The sequence below is a fragment of the Capricornis sumatraensis genome, chromosome 6 (assembly GCF_032405125.1).
Source record: "Capricornis sumatraensis isolate serow.1 chromosome 6, serow.2, whole genome shotgun sequence".
NCBI classification, from domain to species: Eukaryota; Metazoa; Chordata; class Mammalia; order Artiodactyla; family Bovidae; genus Capricornis; species Capricornis sumatraensis.
Window position 1 is genome coordinate 33,728,599 of NC_091074.1, and position 17,053 is coordinate 33,745,651.

Consider the following 17,053-nt stretch of genomic DNA (forward strand, 5'->3'; position numbering starts at 1 on the left):
GATCTGAGATGCTGCAAAAGTTCATTAAAGTCGAAAACAGCAGGATTATGAGAAGAATTAAGAGGAGGTGCAGTGTTTATTGTGCATATAGGAACACTGTAGTCATTTTCTTCTGTGCGTGATTCTTTTTCTGGGCTCAGGAAGCTGGCAGGACAACAAACACAGTTTTGTGCTGGCTTATCACTCTTGATACCATTTCAAAGCATCACACATTAGACATACGAGTCCCTGCCATGCTCCAGAAGGGGCCTTGAATGGATTCTTGGTCTTATCTCCTTGGCAACAAAAGTTATAGGGAGCTCATTATTTCTGAGCAGATACTGCCACCAGAGAAATGGAGAATTCCATAATCACAATGGATTTTCACATAAAAAGATGCTTGACAGAATGATGGTTTTGGAATGAGACTTGTCTTTACCTCTCAGAGATAAAGTATTAGAGGTGAAGGATAAAAGAGAGTTTGAACTTTCAAATAGATACAGACATATGACTAGGTTATGTTTCTAGAATCAGAGTACGATTATTGTTATCATCATTTTTTCCTTTGGCCTAACCTAGCTCCGGCCTGATCCACTTTCTAAAATGTGCTTTCATAGGCTCAGGTGGGTAGGAAACAGCAGATGGTAGACAAAATCCTTTTTAAGCTGTATATATTTTCAAAGACAGTGCAGATTCTTCTCTGTTTTCAGGAATGTTACCTGTATTCCTAGCATGGGGGGTGTCCTGGCAGTCTGTCTCAGGACGCTCATGAAAACACTGAAAGGAAAATAAAACTCAGCTCTACCAATGTGATCCTTATTACTGGGATTTTAAGGGTGCTGAAATGCAATTCTGGCTCCCTCCCCTGCTCACCTTTCTGCCAGCAAAGGGAGGAAGGTTTCCCAAGTGGTTAGCCCTATATTTGCCTCAGATGGGAGGCCCCGACCATAAGCTCTGTGATGGTTAAAAAATCATGAAATTCTTGGCACATAGTGGAATTAAGCCAGTCTTCAATCCTGATTTTATTCATTTGTTCTTGAACAGTTAATACATGATTTAAAATTTAAAAGTAACAAAAGGGACACCTACCCCTTTTTTGTCTCTTTTGGAGTAGGTGTCTGGAAAAGGTCAGTTTTCATTCCAATCCCAAAGGAAGGCAATGATAAAGAATGTTCAAACCACTGTACAATTGCACTCATTTCACATGCTAGTAATATTATGTTCAAAATCCTTCAAGCTAGGCTTCAACAATACATGAACTGAGAACTTCCAGATGTACAAGCTGGATTTAGAAAAGGCAGAGGAACCAGAGATCAAATTACCAATGTATGCTGGATCATAGAAAAAGCAAGGGAATTCCAAAAAAATCTACTTTTGCTTCACTGACTATGCTAAAGCATGTGACTGTGTGGAGCACAGCAACTGTGAAAAATTCTTAACGAAATAGGAATACCAGATCACATTGCCTGCTTCCTGAGAAACCTGTATGCAGGACAAGAAGCAACAGTTAGAGCTGGACATGGAACGATGGACTGGTTCAAAATTGGGAAAGGAGTATGTCAAGGATGTTCTTTCAGAGCTGTTCTTTCTCTTCATCTACTTCGTACTGGTATTTCACCATTCTTTCTATGTCAATGTTTTTTTTTTTAAAACTAGGTAAGAAGTTCCTTGATGTCAGGGGTCACCCCCCTATGCTTCTTTGCTCCTACCTAGAACCTGGTACAGGCTGAACCCTTCAACAGGGCACCTGTCTCCTGCATGATTCTCACCAGTAATTTACACTTGCAATAGCAAAAAGTTCTGATCCTATAAGGAAGAACTTGTAGCAGATCATAGTGAAAGAGAGAATGGACTTCCTGGTTCACAGATTTAACAGGGATGTAAGGGACAGAGGCAAGGAGTGAATACATATTAGGATGCACTTTAGACCAAGCATTAAACTGGGAAGGTTGCATATGGGATCTCATTAATTAATTTGGTGACATGGGCTTATTGCTATGATCTGGATTTAGAAAAGGCAGAGGAACCAGAGATCAAATTGCCATCAAATTGCTGGATCATCAAAAAAGCAAGAGTTCCAGAAAAACATCTACTTTTGCTTTACTGACTACACCAAAGCCTTTGACTGTGTGGATCACAACAAACTGTGGAAAATTCTTCAAGAGGTGGGAATACCAGACCACCTGACCTGCCTCCTGAGAAATCTGTATGCAGGTCAAGAAGCAACAGTTAGAACTGGACATGGAACAACATACTGGTTCCAAATCAGGAAAGGAGTATGTCAAGGCTGTATATTGTCACCCTGCTTATTTAACTTATATGCAGAGTACATCATGCAAAATGCTGGGCTGGATGAAGCACAAGCTGGAATCAAGGTTGCCAGGAGAAATATCAATCACCTCAGATATGCAGATGACACCACCCTTATGGCAGAAAGCGAAGAAGAACTAAAGAGCCTCTTGATGAAAGTGAAAGAGGAGAGTGAAAAAGTTGGCTTAAATTCAACATTCAGAAAACGAAGATCATGGCGTCTGGACCCATCACTTCACAGCAAATAGATATGGAAACAGTGACAGACTATTTTTGAGGGCTCCAAAATCACTGCAGATGGTGACTACAGCTATGAAATTAAAAGACACTTGCTCATTGGAAGAAAAGCTATCACCAACCTAGACAGTGTATTAAAAAACAGAGACATTACTTTGCTAACAAAGGTCTGTCTAGTCAAAGTTATGGTTTTTCCAGTAGTCATGTATGGATGTGATAGTTGGACTATAAAAAAAGCTGAGCGCCAAAGAATTTGCTGCTTTTGAACTGTGGGGTTGGAGATGACTCTCGAGAGTCCCTTGGACTGCAAGGAGATCCAACCAGTCCATCCTAAAGGAAATCAGTCTTGAATATTCATTGGAAGGACTGATGCTGAGGCTGAAACTCCAATCCTTGGCTACTTAATGTGAAGAACCGACTCATTGCAAAAGACCCTGATGCTGGGAAAGATTGAAGGTGGGAGGAGAAGGGGACAACAGAGGATGAGATGGTTGGATGGCATCACTGATGTAATGGACATGAGTTTGAGTAGGCTCTGGGAGTTGGTGATGGGCAGGGAAGCCTGGCATGCTGCAGTTCATGAGGTTGCAGAGAGTTAACACAACTGAGCAACTGAACTGAACTGACCGTTAGGGTCTCCCCAAATTCATGTGTTGAAATCTTAATGCCCAATGTGATGGTATTAGGAGGTGGGACCTTTGCTTAGGGTCATATGGGTGGTGCCCTCATGAACAGGCTAGAGTGTCTATGAGAGACTCCACAGAGATGTGCAGTCTGTGAGGATGCAACCAGAAGGTGTGGGCTATGAACCAGAGAGGGGATCTTCACCCGAACTCGACCATGCAGGCGCCACCATCTGAACTTCCAGACTCCAGAAATGTGAGAAATAAATTTCTGCTGTTTATAAGCCACCCCTCTGTGGCGTTCGTTACAGCAGCCCAAACAGACTGAGACAGTCATTTATAAAGGAGGAAGCAGAGGCTAAGGATTTGAAAATGGGTGTTTTGGTTGAGGCACCCTCTCCTTTGCTCTACAAAGTGTCCTGGGAACCAGGGTAGGAGGTCTTGGGTCCTGGGGCTGCCTTCCTTTCTGCCATGTTCCCCTGGGTCCTGAGACTGCTGTAAAACTGCCTCCAGACACAAGGTGGCACAGAACCAGCATGGATATTTTCAAGAGCTGGTTCAGGGTTGAGGAAGGATTTATTAGGGAAAGTGTGGAGTTCCTCATTTTCCCACTGATGGAATTTCAATACCTGTCTATTTCAGGGGCATCCAACTCATTCAAGTGATTCTTGTTAAACATGGTGAGGAGGGCAGATGGGCCTGGGAATGGTGTCCTGGTGCCAGGAAAGGGCAGGGGCGAGGGTGAGGGAGTGTTTCAAGGTCCCCATTTCCTGACTATTTGGAGTCTTAAACTAAGACCATGCCTGAATGCTTGCTGTGGCTTGGAACAGTGGCTAGGCAGGGGGATTTACTGCCTTGCTTCTTGTGTCCAACTATTTTAAGGGTCACTTATGCTCTGGTGTCTTTTTAAATTTATGGATGTTCACTCCAGTCCAAAGAACTGTTCTACTCCTTCCTGCGGCTTCCTCATAAATGCCCTCTGAAATTCTGATTTAGTTTTACGCTATATGTGCTATAGCGTTTCTGTACTTCCTGTGGGGCTCTGTTTCCTACTTTGGGTTTTATTAAAAGAAAAAACACAGGAGTACATAAACATGTGCCATAAACAACCACAAAATGCTGACCCTTTTTCTTAATAGCAAAACATATTCTCTTTGTGGGCAGAGCTATAGGAATTCAAAAGTGTTTTCTATGTGACATAAAACCTCAGGCTTCCAGTATAAATGAGGAAACAGATGCCAACTTATGTCTCTTTGAAAAAGGTCAGGATAAGTTCTTTTTTCCCTTTCCTCATCAAGTATGCTAGCCTTCTCCTCCATGTTTTTCTTTTTTCCTGGTCTTTCCTCTACATGACTTTCCTTGCCACACCTGCAATTTCTGCTGGGGTGTGGCCCCCCACTGTGGATTAATTTTTACCTAACCTTTGACCATCAGAATTTGCTGTTCTCACAACTGTCTACAGAGAGGAAGTAGTGATGATCTCAGTCTTCCAAACTATCACATGGAAAGTGCTTTCCCAACAGATGTGGTCTAGGGTACTTGCTGACTCTTGCCATGTGAATTTCCTCATAACTGGGTTCAGGAAGTGCCCGATCCAGTCTCTACCAGAAGAATCAGGAAGTGCACAGGGTGGGGTGAGGGTGGAAGTATGTGGAACAGATAATAAAGCTATGGTTATAATAGAAATGAGAGATGGAAATGACTCAAGAGGACATCAAGCCAAGGCTCTGCTACCTTAGCCCTGTTTCAAATTGCCTGAGAATATCTATGCAGCTCTTTCTTCTCCCCAAGACCTAGAATCTAACTGGTCGACATGACACGGGTGAGAAATACCTTTAATAATTCAAGGTATGGGACTTCCCTGGTGGTCCAGTGGTTGAGAATCCGCCTGCCAATGCAGGAGACTTGGGTTTGGTCCCTGGTCTGGGAAGATTCCACATGCCTTGGAACAACTAAGCCTGTGCGCCGCAACTGCTGAGTCTGCATGGCCTAGAACCTGTGCTCTGCAACGAGAAGCCACCACAATGTGAAGCCCATGCACCACAGCTAGAGGGGAACCCCTGCTTGCAGCAACTAGAGAAAAGTCCATGCAGAGTAGCAAAGAGCCAGCACAGCCATAGTAAATAAATAAGTAATTCTTAAAACAAAATCCAGGGTATAGTAGGTTCAGATTCTCATCAGTGATCTACAGCAGGGGTCAACAAACCCTAGGCTGACTGCCAAGTCCAGCCCGGTTTCTGAAAATAAAGGTTTACTAGTCCATGGGCACATCTATTTATTTACTTACTGTCTATGGTGCTGTACTCTACAAGGGCAGACTTCAGTTCTCTGCAACACATACGGCCCTCAACACATAAAGAGTTTTCTTATCTGGCCCTTTACCAGAAGAATCTGCCCAACCTTGCTCTAGAGCAAGTGCCTCAGGAGGTAGCCAAGGAGAGGTCACGCAGGCTGGTTCGCTACAGAGAGGCTGCACAGAAGGGCTTGACTGTGCCTTGAAGACTTCTAGGATTTAGCTAGAGAGGAAGGGGCACAGGGGATAGTATTCCAGGCCAGGAAGGCTTAAGACCACAGCAATTAGTAGGGAAAAGTTTGCCTGGAATAGAGGGACTCTCGTCAGCTCTCTGTATCCACAGTGGAATGGTTGCAGGATCCCCCTAAACCACCGTCCACAAGGCTCTAGTTCCTTAGATTAAAATGGAATAGCACAGTCAGCCATCCATGTCTTGGACTCCCCATCTAGGGAGTCAACCAACCGCAGATGGAAATTTTGATCTGTGGTTGGTTGAATCTGTGGGTGTGAAACCAGCGAATAGGACCAATGACATATTTATCAAAAGGAAAAGTGGATCCAGTGAAGTTCAAACCTGTGTTGTTCGAAAGTCAACTATATTTGAGATAGGAATAAGATGGAAGGACGGATATAGAGGCTAAGTCTGAACAGCACAATGCCTTGAATGCTAGGACAAAATATTCTAATTGATGAAACATATCATTTCCCCATACCAGCCTCTTCCATGGGTGAAAGAGGGTCAAGAAGTGACTTTTAAATTCCATTCACGCTCTGAGAATCCATTTTTAAAAGTACTGATGCCTAACTCCACCCCTCAGAGATTTTGTCAAAATTGGTCTCAGGTGGAACTTTACTTTTATACTTCCCAGGTGCCTCTATTGTATAGTTGGGAACCCCTCTCTCAATGGAGGAAATGGCCAGGCATCTGCCTGCAGAAGCCCAGCTCAGGGCCGGGTAGATGGAGCAGGTGGACGACACATGTACGTCAAATGAAGCCAGTAATAACGGCTTGTAGCAGGGCCAGCCTGATAAGCCCAGGCTTTACTAGAGTCAGTGCTATAACATTCAGTTGGCCACATGGTTGCCAATAAAAGAGAACACTTCTGCCCACCCTTGCCTAATCCTGGAAAAGCCTATGGTGCTTGATGCAATAGTGAGTCTGTTTATAAATTTGGGCTTTTATAAATTTTTCTCTCTCTGTTACTTTAAAGTGAATATTTACAAGGCCTTACACAATTTTCCCTCGACCTTGTTGCCTCTGATCTCTCTCTACCCACGACCCTGATGACTGTGCTCCTGCCACCTCTCGCCAGCCTCCTTGTTGCTCCGGCGCACATGTGCCTGTCTCAAGGACCCCACGCTCGCTCTTTCCCTGTGTGGTACACCCTTGTCTTCTTTTCCTCCAGACATACACAAGGCTCATAGTTCATATTCAAGTCTCTGCTCAGGGATAACTGTCTCAGTGAGTCCTCTCCCAACCACCCATTTTGCTACTGTATCCTCTTCCCCATACAGGCACTATCCATCCTTCCTCCCCTGCTTTTGTTTTTTCCTTATGGCACCTACCACCTTCTAACATACTATGCCATTCACTTCATTCTGTTTATTTTCTATTTCCCCTACTGTAATGTGAGAAGTATGAGAGAAAGGATTTGTATCAGTTTTGTTCTCTGCTGCATCCCCAGAGTGTCTTCAACGGTGCCCGGAACATAGAAGGAACTCAGTAAGTGCATGTTCATTACAGCAGCGCTTGGAACGCTCGTCCTTCAGGGCTGAGTTTATAAAGTTTTCCGTTAAGCCTTTTCAATTTCCCCTTTCCCAAAGAAGGAGACCTCCCTCCTCTCTTCCCTTGGATTTCTTCTGCAACTCTTTAAAGTTTTTTTCTCGCTCCTCCTACTTCTGAGCTCCTCCAAGGCTGAGAGGAGGCAGAGGATCTAGGGTCGATGGAGGCTGGACTGATAACTGCTAAGGAGATGAATCAGGATTGAGCAACAGAAGCTTTGGACCATCCGCTTTCTGCAGCTCTACGCCTATGTAGTTCGCCATTTCATTCGAACATTTTGACTTGAATGGTCTGAAAGGAGTCCTCACCACATAGGAGTTACATGAGTTGCAGTGAGAAGAGCCTAAAGAATCAGATGCTTGAGAATCTATTGGTTGTATGGATTATCTTTCCTTTCTCACGATAATCTGACCAAGTCCTGTCCACGTTACTTCCTACATATCCTTGAATTCATTCACTCTGTTCTCTTCAGCTCTCTAGTCTAAGTCATGGCAATCTTTTACTTACAAAACTGTAACCACTTATTAAGTGGTATGATGTATTCCGTCTAGTGTTTTCTCCCAGAATCCACCCTCCACACAGAGGCCAGAACAAGCTTTCAGAAACACAAATCAGAGGATGTCTCTCTCCAGCTTTTAAACCATTCAGAGACTTCCCATCACATTTGGAGCAAAGTGTGAAAGTTTTACTGAGACAGGCTGGGATCTGGGAGTCTTCGCTGCAGCGCTGTAATGCTTGCACCTGGGCAAACCTCTCCTGCAGCAGCAAAATATAGAGACTGCATGGGACTAAAAATAACTACATACGTGCAGCAGTTAGAGCAAATTCTCAACAAAAGATACAAAGAGACCACAAAACCCATATCTGTCACTTCTAAAGAGCCTGGAGCAAAAACAGGGTGTTGGGAGCAAAAGCAGGGTACTGATCATGCCCTCTGCACTCACCACCACCAGAGGGAATGGGTGAAACACGTAAGCCACCTCTCCAGCCCAACACCTGGACATACTCCTACCCTCCCCCCATGTAAGGAACCAGCTTACTCCCCCTCAGCAAGTGAGCAAACAAGGGAACCTGTTCTTCTTCCCTCCTGCGGAGGCAGGGGTCCCAATAAAGCCCTGCCCGAATTTCTTCTCTGGCCTCTAGTCAGTTTCTATTGATTGGGGAAGGCCAAGAACCCTGGTTGGTATCATTACCATGGCTTAGAGCATCCTCTTCAGACTCATCTCAGGCCACTCTCTGCTTAGTTATTCCTGTGCATGCTAATTCACTCTAGTCATGTCAGATTGTTTTTTTTTTTAATGTCAGACTCTTTGTGACCCCCATGGACTATAGCCCACCAGACTCCTCTGTCCATGAGATTCTCCAGGCAAGAATACTGGAGTGGGTTATCATGCCCTCCTCCAGGGGATCGTCCCAACCCAGGGACCAAACCCGTGTCTCTTACATCTCCTGCATTGGCAGGTGAGTTCTTTACCACTAGTGCCACCTAGGAGAGTGAAAGTGAAAGTCGCTCAGTCGTGTCTGACTCTTTGCGACCCCATGGACTACACAGTCCGTGGAATTCTCCAGGCCAGAATATTGGAGTGGGTAGCCTTTCCCTTCTCCAGGGGATCTTCCCAGCCCAGGGATCAAACTCAGGTCTCCCACATTGCAGGCGGATTCTTTACCAGCTGAGCCACAAGGGAAGCCCAAGAATACTGGAGTGGGTAGGCTATCCCTTCTCTGGCAGATCTTCCTGACCCAGGAATCGAACGGGGGTCTCCTGCATTGCAGGCAGATTCTTTTCCAACTGAGCTATTAGGGAAGCCCCTAGTTATTCCTGTAACAGTTCCTCAAATGCTTTTGGTTTTATTGCTTCAAAACCTTTGCTGGTTTCTCTGCCTGGAATGCTCTGGAATTCCTTTGTCTGAAATGCCCTTTCTTCACTTGGACAACTTCCACCACCTCTCCCAAACTCAGCCCAAGTACCCCCTCCTCAGAGAAACCTTGTCTACAGCTCAGACCAGGGGTGCTACCCTGTCACAGGCCCCACAGAGCACCCAGGTCTTTCCCCTTATATCATAGTCTTAACTTGAATTACCTTCTTCACCACTAGAATTCAAACTAACACATGACAGGCTCTCAACACATACTGAATGCATGAGTTAAGTGCATCTATCTGTGAGATACTGTCTTCTTTAGGCCCTGAATTACTTTCTTCTCGGTAAGCCACAAGACATGAGAAAAGGCTTGTGTAGAGTGGCTCTCTGTGGGGCTGGCATGACATGACTTCCAGCGGAGATGCCATAGGAGTCTCTCTGACTGGGCATTGGAGCTTACTCGTTCACAAAGGACCAAACCTTATGTATACCCTATAAGAAATTCTAACAGGTTCCTAGGACCTAAAGAAGGTACGAGCAAAGGTATGAACTGCTGTTCTTAAGCCACATATAACTATGTGTTGTTATTTTGTCACTGGATGCATCTAAGGTCATCTAATTCAGACAAAAATCCAGGGACTTTACAATAAAATTCTCTCTCTTTTCGGGCCCCCCTGAAGAAGTCTACTCCTGTACGTTATGTTTCTATTCTGTAAAACTGTAAAATAAAACTTTTAGAAGAAAATACTTTGAGACCTTGGCTGCTGCTGCTGCTAAGTCGCTTCAGTCGTGTCCGACTCTGTGCAACCCCACAGACGGCAGCCCGCCAGGCTCCCCCGTCCCTGGGATTCTCCAGGCAAGAACACTGGAGTGGGTTGCCATTTCCTTCTCCAATGCATGAAAGTGAAAAGTGAAAGTGAAGTCGCTTAGTCATGTCTTGACTCTTAGCGACCCCGTGGACTGCAGCCTACCAGGCTCCTCCATCCATGGGATTTTCCAGGCAAGAGTAGTGGAGTGGGGTGCCACTGCCTTCTCTGTGAGACCTTGGAGTATGTAAATATTTTTAAATATAACACCGAAAGAACCATCTATAAAAGAAAAATATTAAGCTGAACTTCATCAAAATTAAAATCTTCTTCCCTTTGAAAGACACTAAAAGACTGAAAAGACAGCCATTGATAGAAATCATATTTCTGATAAAAGACACATATCCAATATATAAAAAGAGCTCTCAACACTCTATAATAGTTAAATTAAAAAAAAAAACAACTTAAAAAAAAACCAGGGCAAAATTAAAGAGACCTTTTACCAAAGAAGAAGTCAGGGTGGCAAATATGCACATAAAAAGCTCAATACTATCAGTCATTAGGAAAAGGCAAACTAAAACTACAAGAAGAAACTACTATACACTTAGTAGAATGTCTAAAATTAAAATGGCCAACTATACTGTCTGCCTGCAATGTGGGAGACCTGGGTTTGATCCCTGGGTCGGGAAGATCCCCTGGAGAAGGGAATGGCTACCCACTCCAGTATTCTTGCTTGGAGAAGTCCATGGACAGAGGAGTCTGGCAGGCTATATAGTCCATGGGGTTGTGAAGAGTCAGGCAGAACTGAGCGACTCTCACATACTGTGTGTAGGTGAGGATGTGGAGAACTGGAACCTTCATACACCTCTGATAGGAATGTAAAGTAGGCAACCACTCTGGAAAACAGTGTGGCTATTTCTTAAAATGTTCAACGTACACTGACCATATAATGCAGCCATTTTACTCTCAAGTATTTAATCAAGAGAAATGAAAGCATGTGTCCATACAAAGACTAGCCCTTTAATACACTCAGCAGCTTCGTTTGTAATACCCAGAAATGGGAAATTACCATTCTCCTCCCTCAGGTGAGTGGCCGAGCAAGCTGCAGTGCATCTGTGCAATGATCACCAATCAACAAGAGAAGGAAATGTGCTATTGATGTAAGTTACAGTGCGGGTGAATGTCCAGATAACTGTCCTGAGCGAAAGAAGCCAAGCTCCCCACAGTATGATTCCTCTTTTTTTTTTTTTTTTTTTAAAATAACAATCTAATCTATACTGACAGCAGATGAGTAGTTACTTGGGGCCGGGTAGGGGTGTGAAGCAACAGTTACAAAGGGATACAAGGTAACTTTAGAGAATGATGAATATGATCATTATGTTGCTTTTGGTGATGGCTTCATAGGTGCATCCATATATCAAAACATCAAATTTTAGACTTTATATATGTATCACTTATTATATGTCAATTATCTCTCAAAAAGGCTATTAAAAAACTTACATGTCACACCCCAATATTCACAGCATTATTATTTACAATTGACAAGACACGGAAGCAACCTAAGTGTCCCTCAGATGAATGGATAAAGAAAATGTTGTATGTCTATACAATGGAATATTAGCCAGCCACAAAGAAGAATGCATTTTTGCCATTTGCAACAACATGTATGGACCTGGAGGACACTATGCTTAGTGAAATGGGTCAAAGACAAATACTGTATTTATCTCTTACAAAAATGAATAGAACAAAACAGAAGCAGACTCCCAGATATAAAGAACAAACTAGTGGTTACCAATGGGGAGAGAGTAGAGGGGAGGGACAAGATAGGAGTAGGGGCTTATAGGTGGCGCTAGTGGTAAAGAACCTGCCTTCCAGTGCAGGGGACAAAAGAGACCTGGGTTCATCCCTGGGTTGGGAAGATCCCCTGGAAAAGGAAATGGCAACCCACTCCAGTACTCTTGCCTGGAAAATTCCATGGACTGAGGGGCCTGGTGGGCTACAATCCATGGGGTTGCAAAGAGTCAGACACAACTGAGCAACTTCACGTACACACGTATCCCTTGGAGAAGTAAATATCAACCCACTCCAGTATTCCTGCATGGAGAATCTCATGGATAGAAGAGTCTGCCAGGCTACAATTCATGGGGTCTCAAGAGTCAGATACGACTTAGTGACTACACCACCACTAGGGGATTAAGAGGTACAAATTACTATGTATAAACACCATTAAGTGAAATATGTTACAAGCAGTACTTAGAGTACAGTTTCATTTTAGATAAAACTATATAATGTATATATTAACGACTAGGAAAAAGATACTTGTGCTGGTTACTTCTGGGCTAGGTAATTATAGATGATGCTCATTTTCTCCTTTTTTCTATTTTTTAATTGCTCTACAATGAAGATGTATCACAGTTATAATAAAAACTCCAACAAAAGTTAGTTTTCAAAAAATATCAATGGTAATACCCTATAAATGATACTGTGAAGAATATTAGTCTTGGGCCTTAGTGGCCAAAAGAAATATTTAACAGAAGGCTGCAAAAGGGTTTAGGTGCTGTGGGGAGGCCTGAGACGCTGCTGCTCTGAAAATGGAACCCTGTAGGCTACTGCTTGGGTCTGGACCACCACAGGTGCTGTGGTGCAAGGCTGTGGTGCTGGCCTTGCCTCCCAGAGCAGTTGGCACTTTAGGCCTCCCTGCACAAAGAACAGCTGGAAAAAAAGGACAAAAAAATTAGCATCTGCCTTGCCTGGGACAAGGGATTCAGTTAGACTGGGTCAACTCTGCTCAGCCGAGCCTCCACTGGACATTTTCCACGTCTGGGTCAGACACCGAAGGGTATGAGGGTGGCAAGGACCCACTCATCTGAAGACTTCATTTACAGTTACAGAAAGTGAGGCTCAAATGAGCCCACAGCCGTGTCACTCAATCAACATTCCTTCTTGAAAGCTGTAACAGTGGCTTGAAGTGAAATCAATGCTGTACTATCTGAAAACCAAAACAGCCATTTCTGGAGTGGACTCACCCTCTGGGAATCTTAACACTCAAACCATTATGGAGAAGAGTTGATGCTGACATATGGCTTTAAAACCCTCAAATCTCCCTTCTCCCCTTCCTCTCATGAAAACACAAGAATCCAGCCCATGAGTTACTGTCCCTGAGTCACAGAACCATGGAATTCTTTGAATCTGTTGTAGCAGACTGTAGTTGGGAGAAATACACACACATGAATCTCCACATTCACTGGCTACGATGGGGTCAGCAAATGCTTTTATCCTATATATCAATTGCCACATGCTTGGTTGGAATGTTAAAATGAATTCCAAGGCAGAGCCTGAACTGAGTGAGTGTCATGATTGATTAGGGGTTGTCTTGGCTGTGGAAGGGGTGATTAACAAATATGTTTCCCACTTATTTCCATCCTGGTCTAGAAAATCTGTTACCCTCAACCTAGTGTTTCTTCATTAAATCTCTCCTACTATTGATTACCTACTCTTATGGAATGTCAGGTTAATTATTTCAAATATTACTTTAACTACATCATTTTACTTAAAAAAACTCTAAAGATCTCTCCTCATTTCTCACATAGAAAATTTACCCCCTATATCTAATAATTAAACTGTTGTGTCTGAATCTTTGTGACCCATGGACTGTGGCCCACCAGGCTCCTCTGCCCATGGAATTCTCCAGCAAGAATCCTGGAGTGAGTTACCATTCCCTTCTCCAGGGGATCTTCCTGACTCAGGATCAGACCTGGGTATCCTGCATCACAGGCAGATTCTTTACCATCTGAGCCACCAGGGAAGCCTCTGATAATTAAGGTCCTCCATAATTTGATGCTATGTATCACTCTGAGCAGTCCTTCACAGAATACCCTCTCTGGCCTCTGGCTTATTTCCTATATCCAGAATACACACTCTGGTCAGAAAGAGCCACCAACAGGAGCTAGGGATGGGAGCTAGATCAAAGGGGAACATATGGGCAAACAGATCATGCTGAGTCACTAGCCAGGGAGGCCTGTGACGGACGGGAGGCTGTTAGAACGCTTGTGGTAAGGGTTGGAGTCACACCTGTGTGGACAAGCTCTGGCTGAGGCTTGCTCCCTGTGAAGGCCTAGTTTCTATCTCAGCTGAGTTGCCTTAAAGCAGTGGGGTCTTACAGCTGTTCCTGAACAGACACCTGATGCACATCCCACACGTTTTAATCTCTGGGTTCATGGCTTGTTTTCTTCCCTTTGTGTCTATTTGAATCCCCACCCCCACCCTTCAGTGCTCAGCATCAAAACAGAACAATGAGGCTCTGGCCTGTCTCCAGCGACCTGTTTCTCAGGGTCCTGATACCTGACACCATTCCCTAACTCATCTCCACAATTCCACGTGGCTCTCTCTTAGGTCTATGGTGTTCCCAAGTCCATATTGCTTATATGGACTTTATTGCATTCAGGGACTTTATGGATACTGCCTCTGATACTCAGGTGGAGTGGTCTGAATGTGAACAAGGACATTAAGGTGTTCTTAACCATTAGATTTAAATACCAGCCTAAGGTAACAAAGCACCATAAACTAGGAATGGAATTCAGCAGCTTAAAGCACAATAAATTCTTATTGCCCATGGCTAAAATGACACAAAATATTATTCCAGAATAAGGGAGAAAGAAAGTAAAGCTATCATGGAAAAATATGAGCAGGTTAACTTTTCCGGCATGCTTAATGGCACCTGAGCAATCCAAGAGTTATTGAACTTGAAAATAAGCAATTGCTGCACACCCTGCTAACGTCTGGGCAATGATAGTAAGTTATGACGCTCTCTCATGGTGATGAACCTAAAATAAAAGTTTACAATGCACACATTTAATCTGGAATAAATTTACCATTCATAATGCCAAAATAAAAAAAAGAAGCAGGTTTAAATGCCTATGAATTCTGATCAACATGATCAGAAAAAACTGGAAAAAACTCAATACCAAGTTTGTTATGAGAAACAGAATAGGGCTACTCATTACTATATCTATGTTTTAGTTTTATCCAGATCAGAAGCAGAAAAACCAGAAGCTTTTGCCATATGCCTGTATGCATTCTTTGCTAATTTTAGATGTTATCAAAAACTGAAGGTGATCTTTCTGTGCTATAACCTTAAAGATACCAAGCCTTGTGGCCATGCTGATAAGTTATGATCAATATTATTGAGAAACCACTGGCTTCCTGTCCCCTGTTAGCTGGCACAGAGAAGAGTAGAGGAAATTTCAACATTGAGTCAAGGGAAGAATTCTAGCTGCCATGACCAACATCTGGGGCCACATACAGTTAGCATGAAGACTTTTTCCATTTTGTAGGCCTGTTTTTCCCAGGCCTTTGAAGGCAGAAGAATTCTTTTCCATCTAGACCATATCTAGGGGTCATGCTGAGGGTGGAGGTTGCTCTGGCATCCCCACGGCTCTGGAGTGAGGGGCCCAGAACAGGGATGCCCTAGAGCGAGTTTTTGCTACAAGAAGGTGTCAGCCTCATGGGCAATAACTGGGTGTAGGCTCCCAGTGACAGATGACAGGGAAGGTGCCCCTGGTGGAGTTACTGAAACACTTGCCTTGAGGAGTCTGGGTTGTTTTTAGGCCCTACCTAGAGAAGGAGGTTTACACAGATTGCCTGGATTAAGGGAGGTGCTGACACCGCAGCTTTCTCGTTGAAAGCTGGTTACAGCTCTATTGAGGTAAGAAGAGGTCGTGGAGGAGTACTGGGATACAGCTGGTGATGGGGAGAAGAGATGCAGGAGCTGTTTCCACTGCTGTATCTGTTCTCTAAGTCCAGCACCATCAGTCTGATTGAGCGGATCTGGACTGCGGCACCAGCCCAAGAGGATTCAGAGAGGAGCCCTTTCGGACTCTGGCCAGGCTCAGGTCCAAACTAAGAACTGAATTCACCTCATATGGAAAGTCAGCCAAGGTTCCACTGGTAAATCTGGATTCTGTACACAATTTAGTGATTTCCTGTTGGCCACCCCCCACTTCTGCCTCCCTCCCACCTGCAAGCAGTCACCCATCCATAAATCCTGTCCAGCCCTGGATTTCTGCCCAGTGTTCCAGAGGGTTGGACTCACCAAGGAGAGCGGAATTCCCAGGATCCAGGACCAGCTGTGTTCCCAGTGGAGACGTCAGCACCGAAGGAAGGTTCAGTCCAGTGGCTGAGAGCAGGGCCCTGATGTCGTCCAACTGTGTGGGGACGTGGGGGGGCTCTGTGAGAAGGAGGATGGGGCATCAGGCAGGTTAAAGCATAAAGGCTGTGCTAAGGGGACAGGGAGAGGCAGGCACGCACGGAAGTGTGTCCACGTGTAAGGCAGGTGTTACTATTATTACCTCTAACATCACTTTGCCTAGAGAGAAGGTGTTCCCATCAAGGTGAGTCTGAATTTCAAACATAATACTTGATGCCCGAAACTGTACAGTCAGTGATAAGAATCAGGCATGTTGATTTCTGGAGTTCCTTCCTTACTGTATACCACTTTCTACCACAGGTGCTCTATAAACACATAGCTAATTGAAACTATATTATAAAGACACTTTGAAAACGCCAAAGCTTCTTCAGAACTATATGCCAAGTCCTGTGCTAAAATAATTTTCATTCCTTGTTTCATTTAACTCTTAAAATGACCTTTAGAGGGAGGAACTTTTGTTATTGTCCCTACAGGCAGGGATAAGTCACAGGAATTTCTTATTTCTAAAGATCCTGTGAGTGGCTTTTTTCTGGGAAGGAAGGGGTACAGTTGGGAGGTTAGGGATTCACTTTGTGATCTGGATTTTTATGTCTAAATAAGACCAGAGAAGCAGTTCAGGGGTGATGTGTTAGTCAAAATCTTGTCATGAGTCCGGGCTGATGTAACCAGGAGTTAGTTAACCAGAGCTAAAAGTGACAGAAAGGGAAACACAGTGGCTTATGAATTTCCTTGAGCAAATAAAGAGGCAAGCAGCTGTTGAATGCAGTGGTAGGATGATCCCACAATCTGCTGAGAAAGAAGCAGGACTCTGCTCCCGCTTCTTCCCGAGTCTCCTGGCGCACTGCAATTCATATCCAACACCAACTCCCACCTTTTTCTCTAGAGCACTTGTTGGAGTGGAAAGAGAAGCAGAAAGGTTGTCCTTGTAATTGATGGTCATTTCAGCAGCGTTCAGAGA

At 44.1% G+C, this 17,053-nt stretch overlaps 1 protein-coding gene across 1 annotated transcript in view; it reads right to left on the reverse strand.

Annotated features, from left to right (window-relative positions):
• Positions 1–17,053, reverse strand: part of ADAMTSL1 (ADAMTS like 1) — a 444,282-nt gene that overhangs the window by 74,137 nt on the left and 353,092 nt on the right. The window contains exon 23 of the mRNA XM_068973576.1: positions 15,982–16,116. Within this exon, the coding sequence (XP_068829677.1) occupies positions 15,982–16,116 (135 nt within the window). The remainder of the gene's footprint in view (positions 1–15,981; positions 16,117–17,053) is intronic.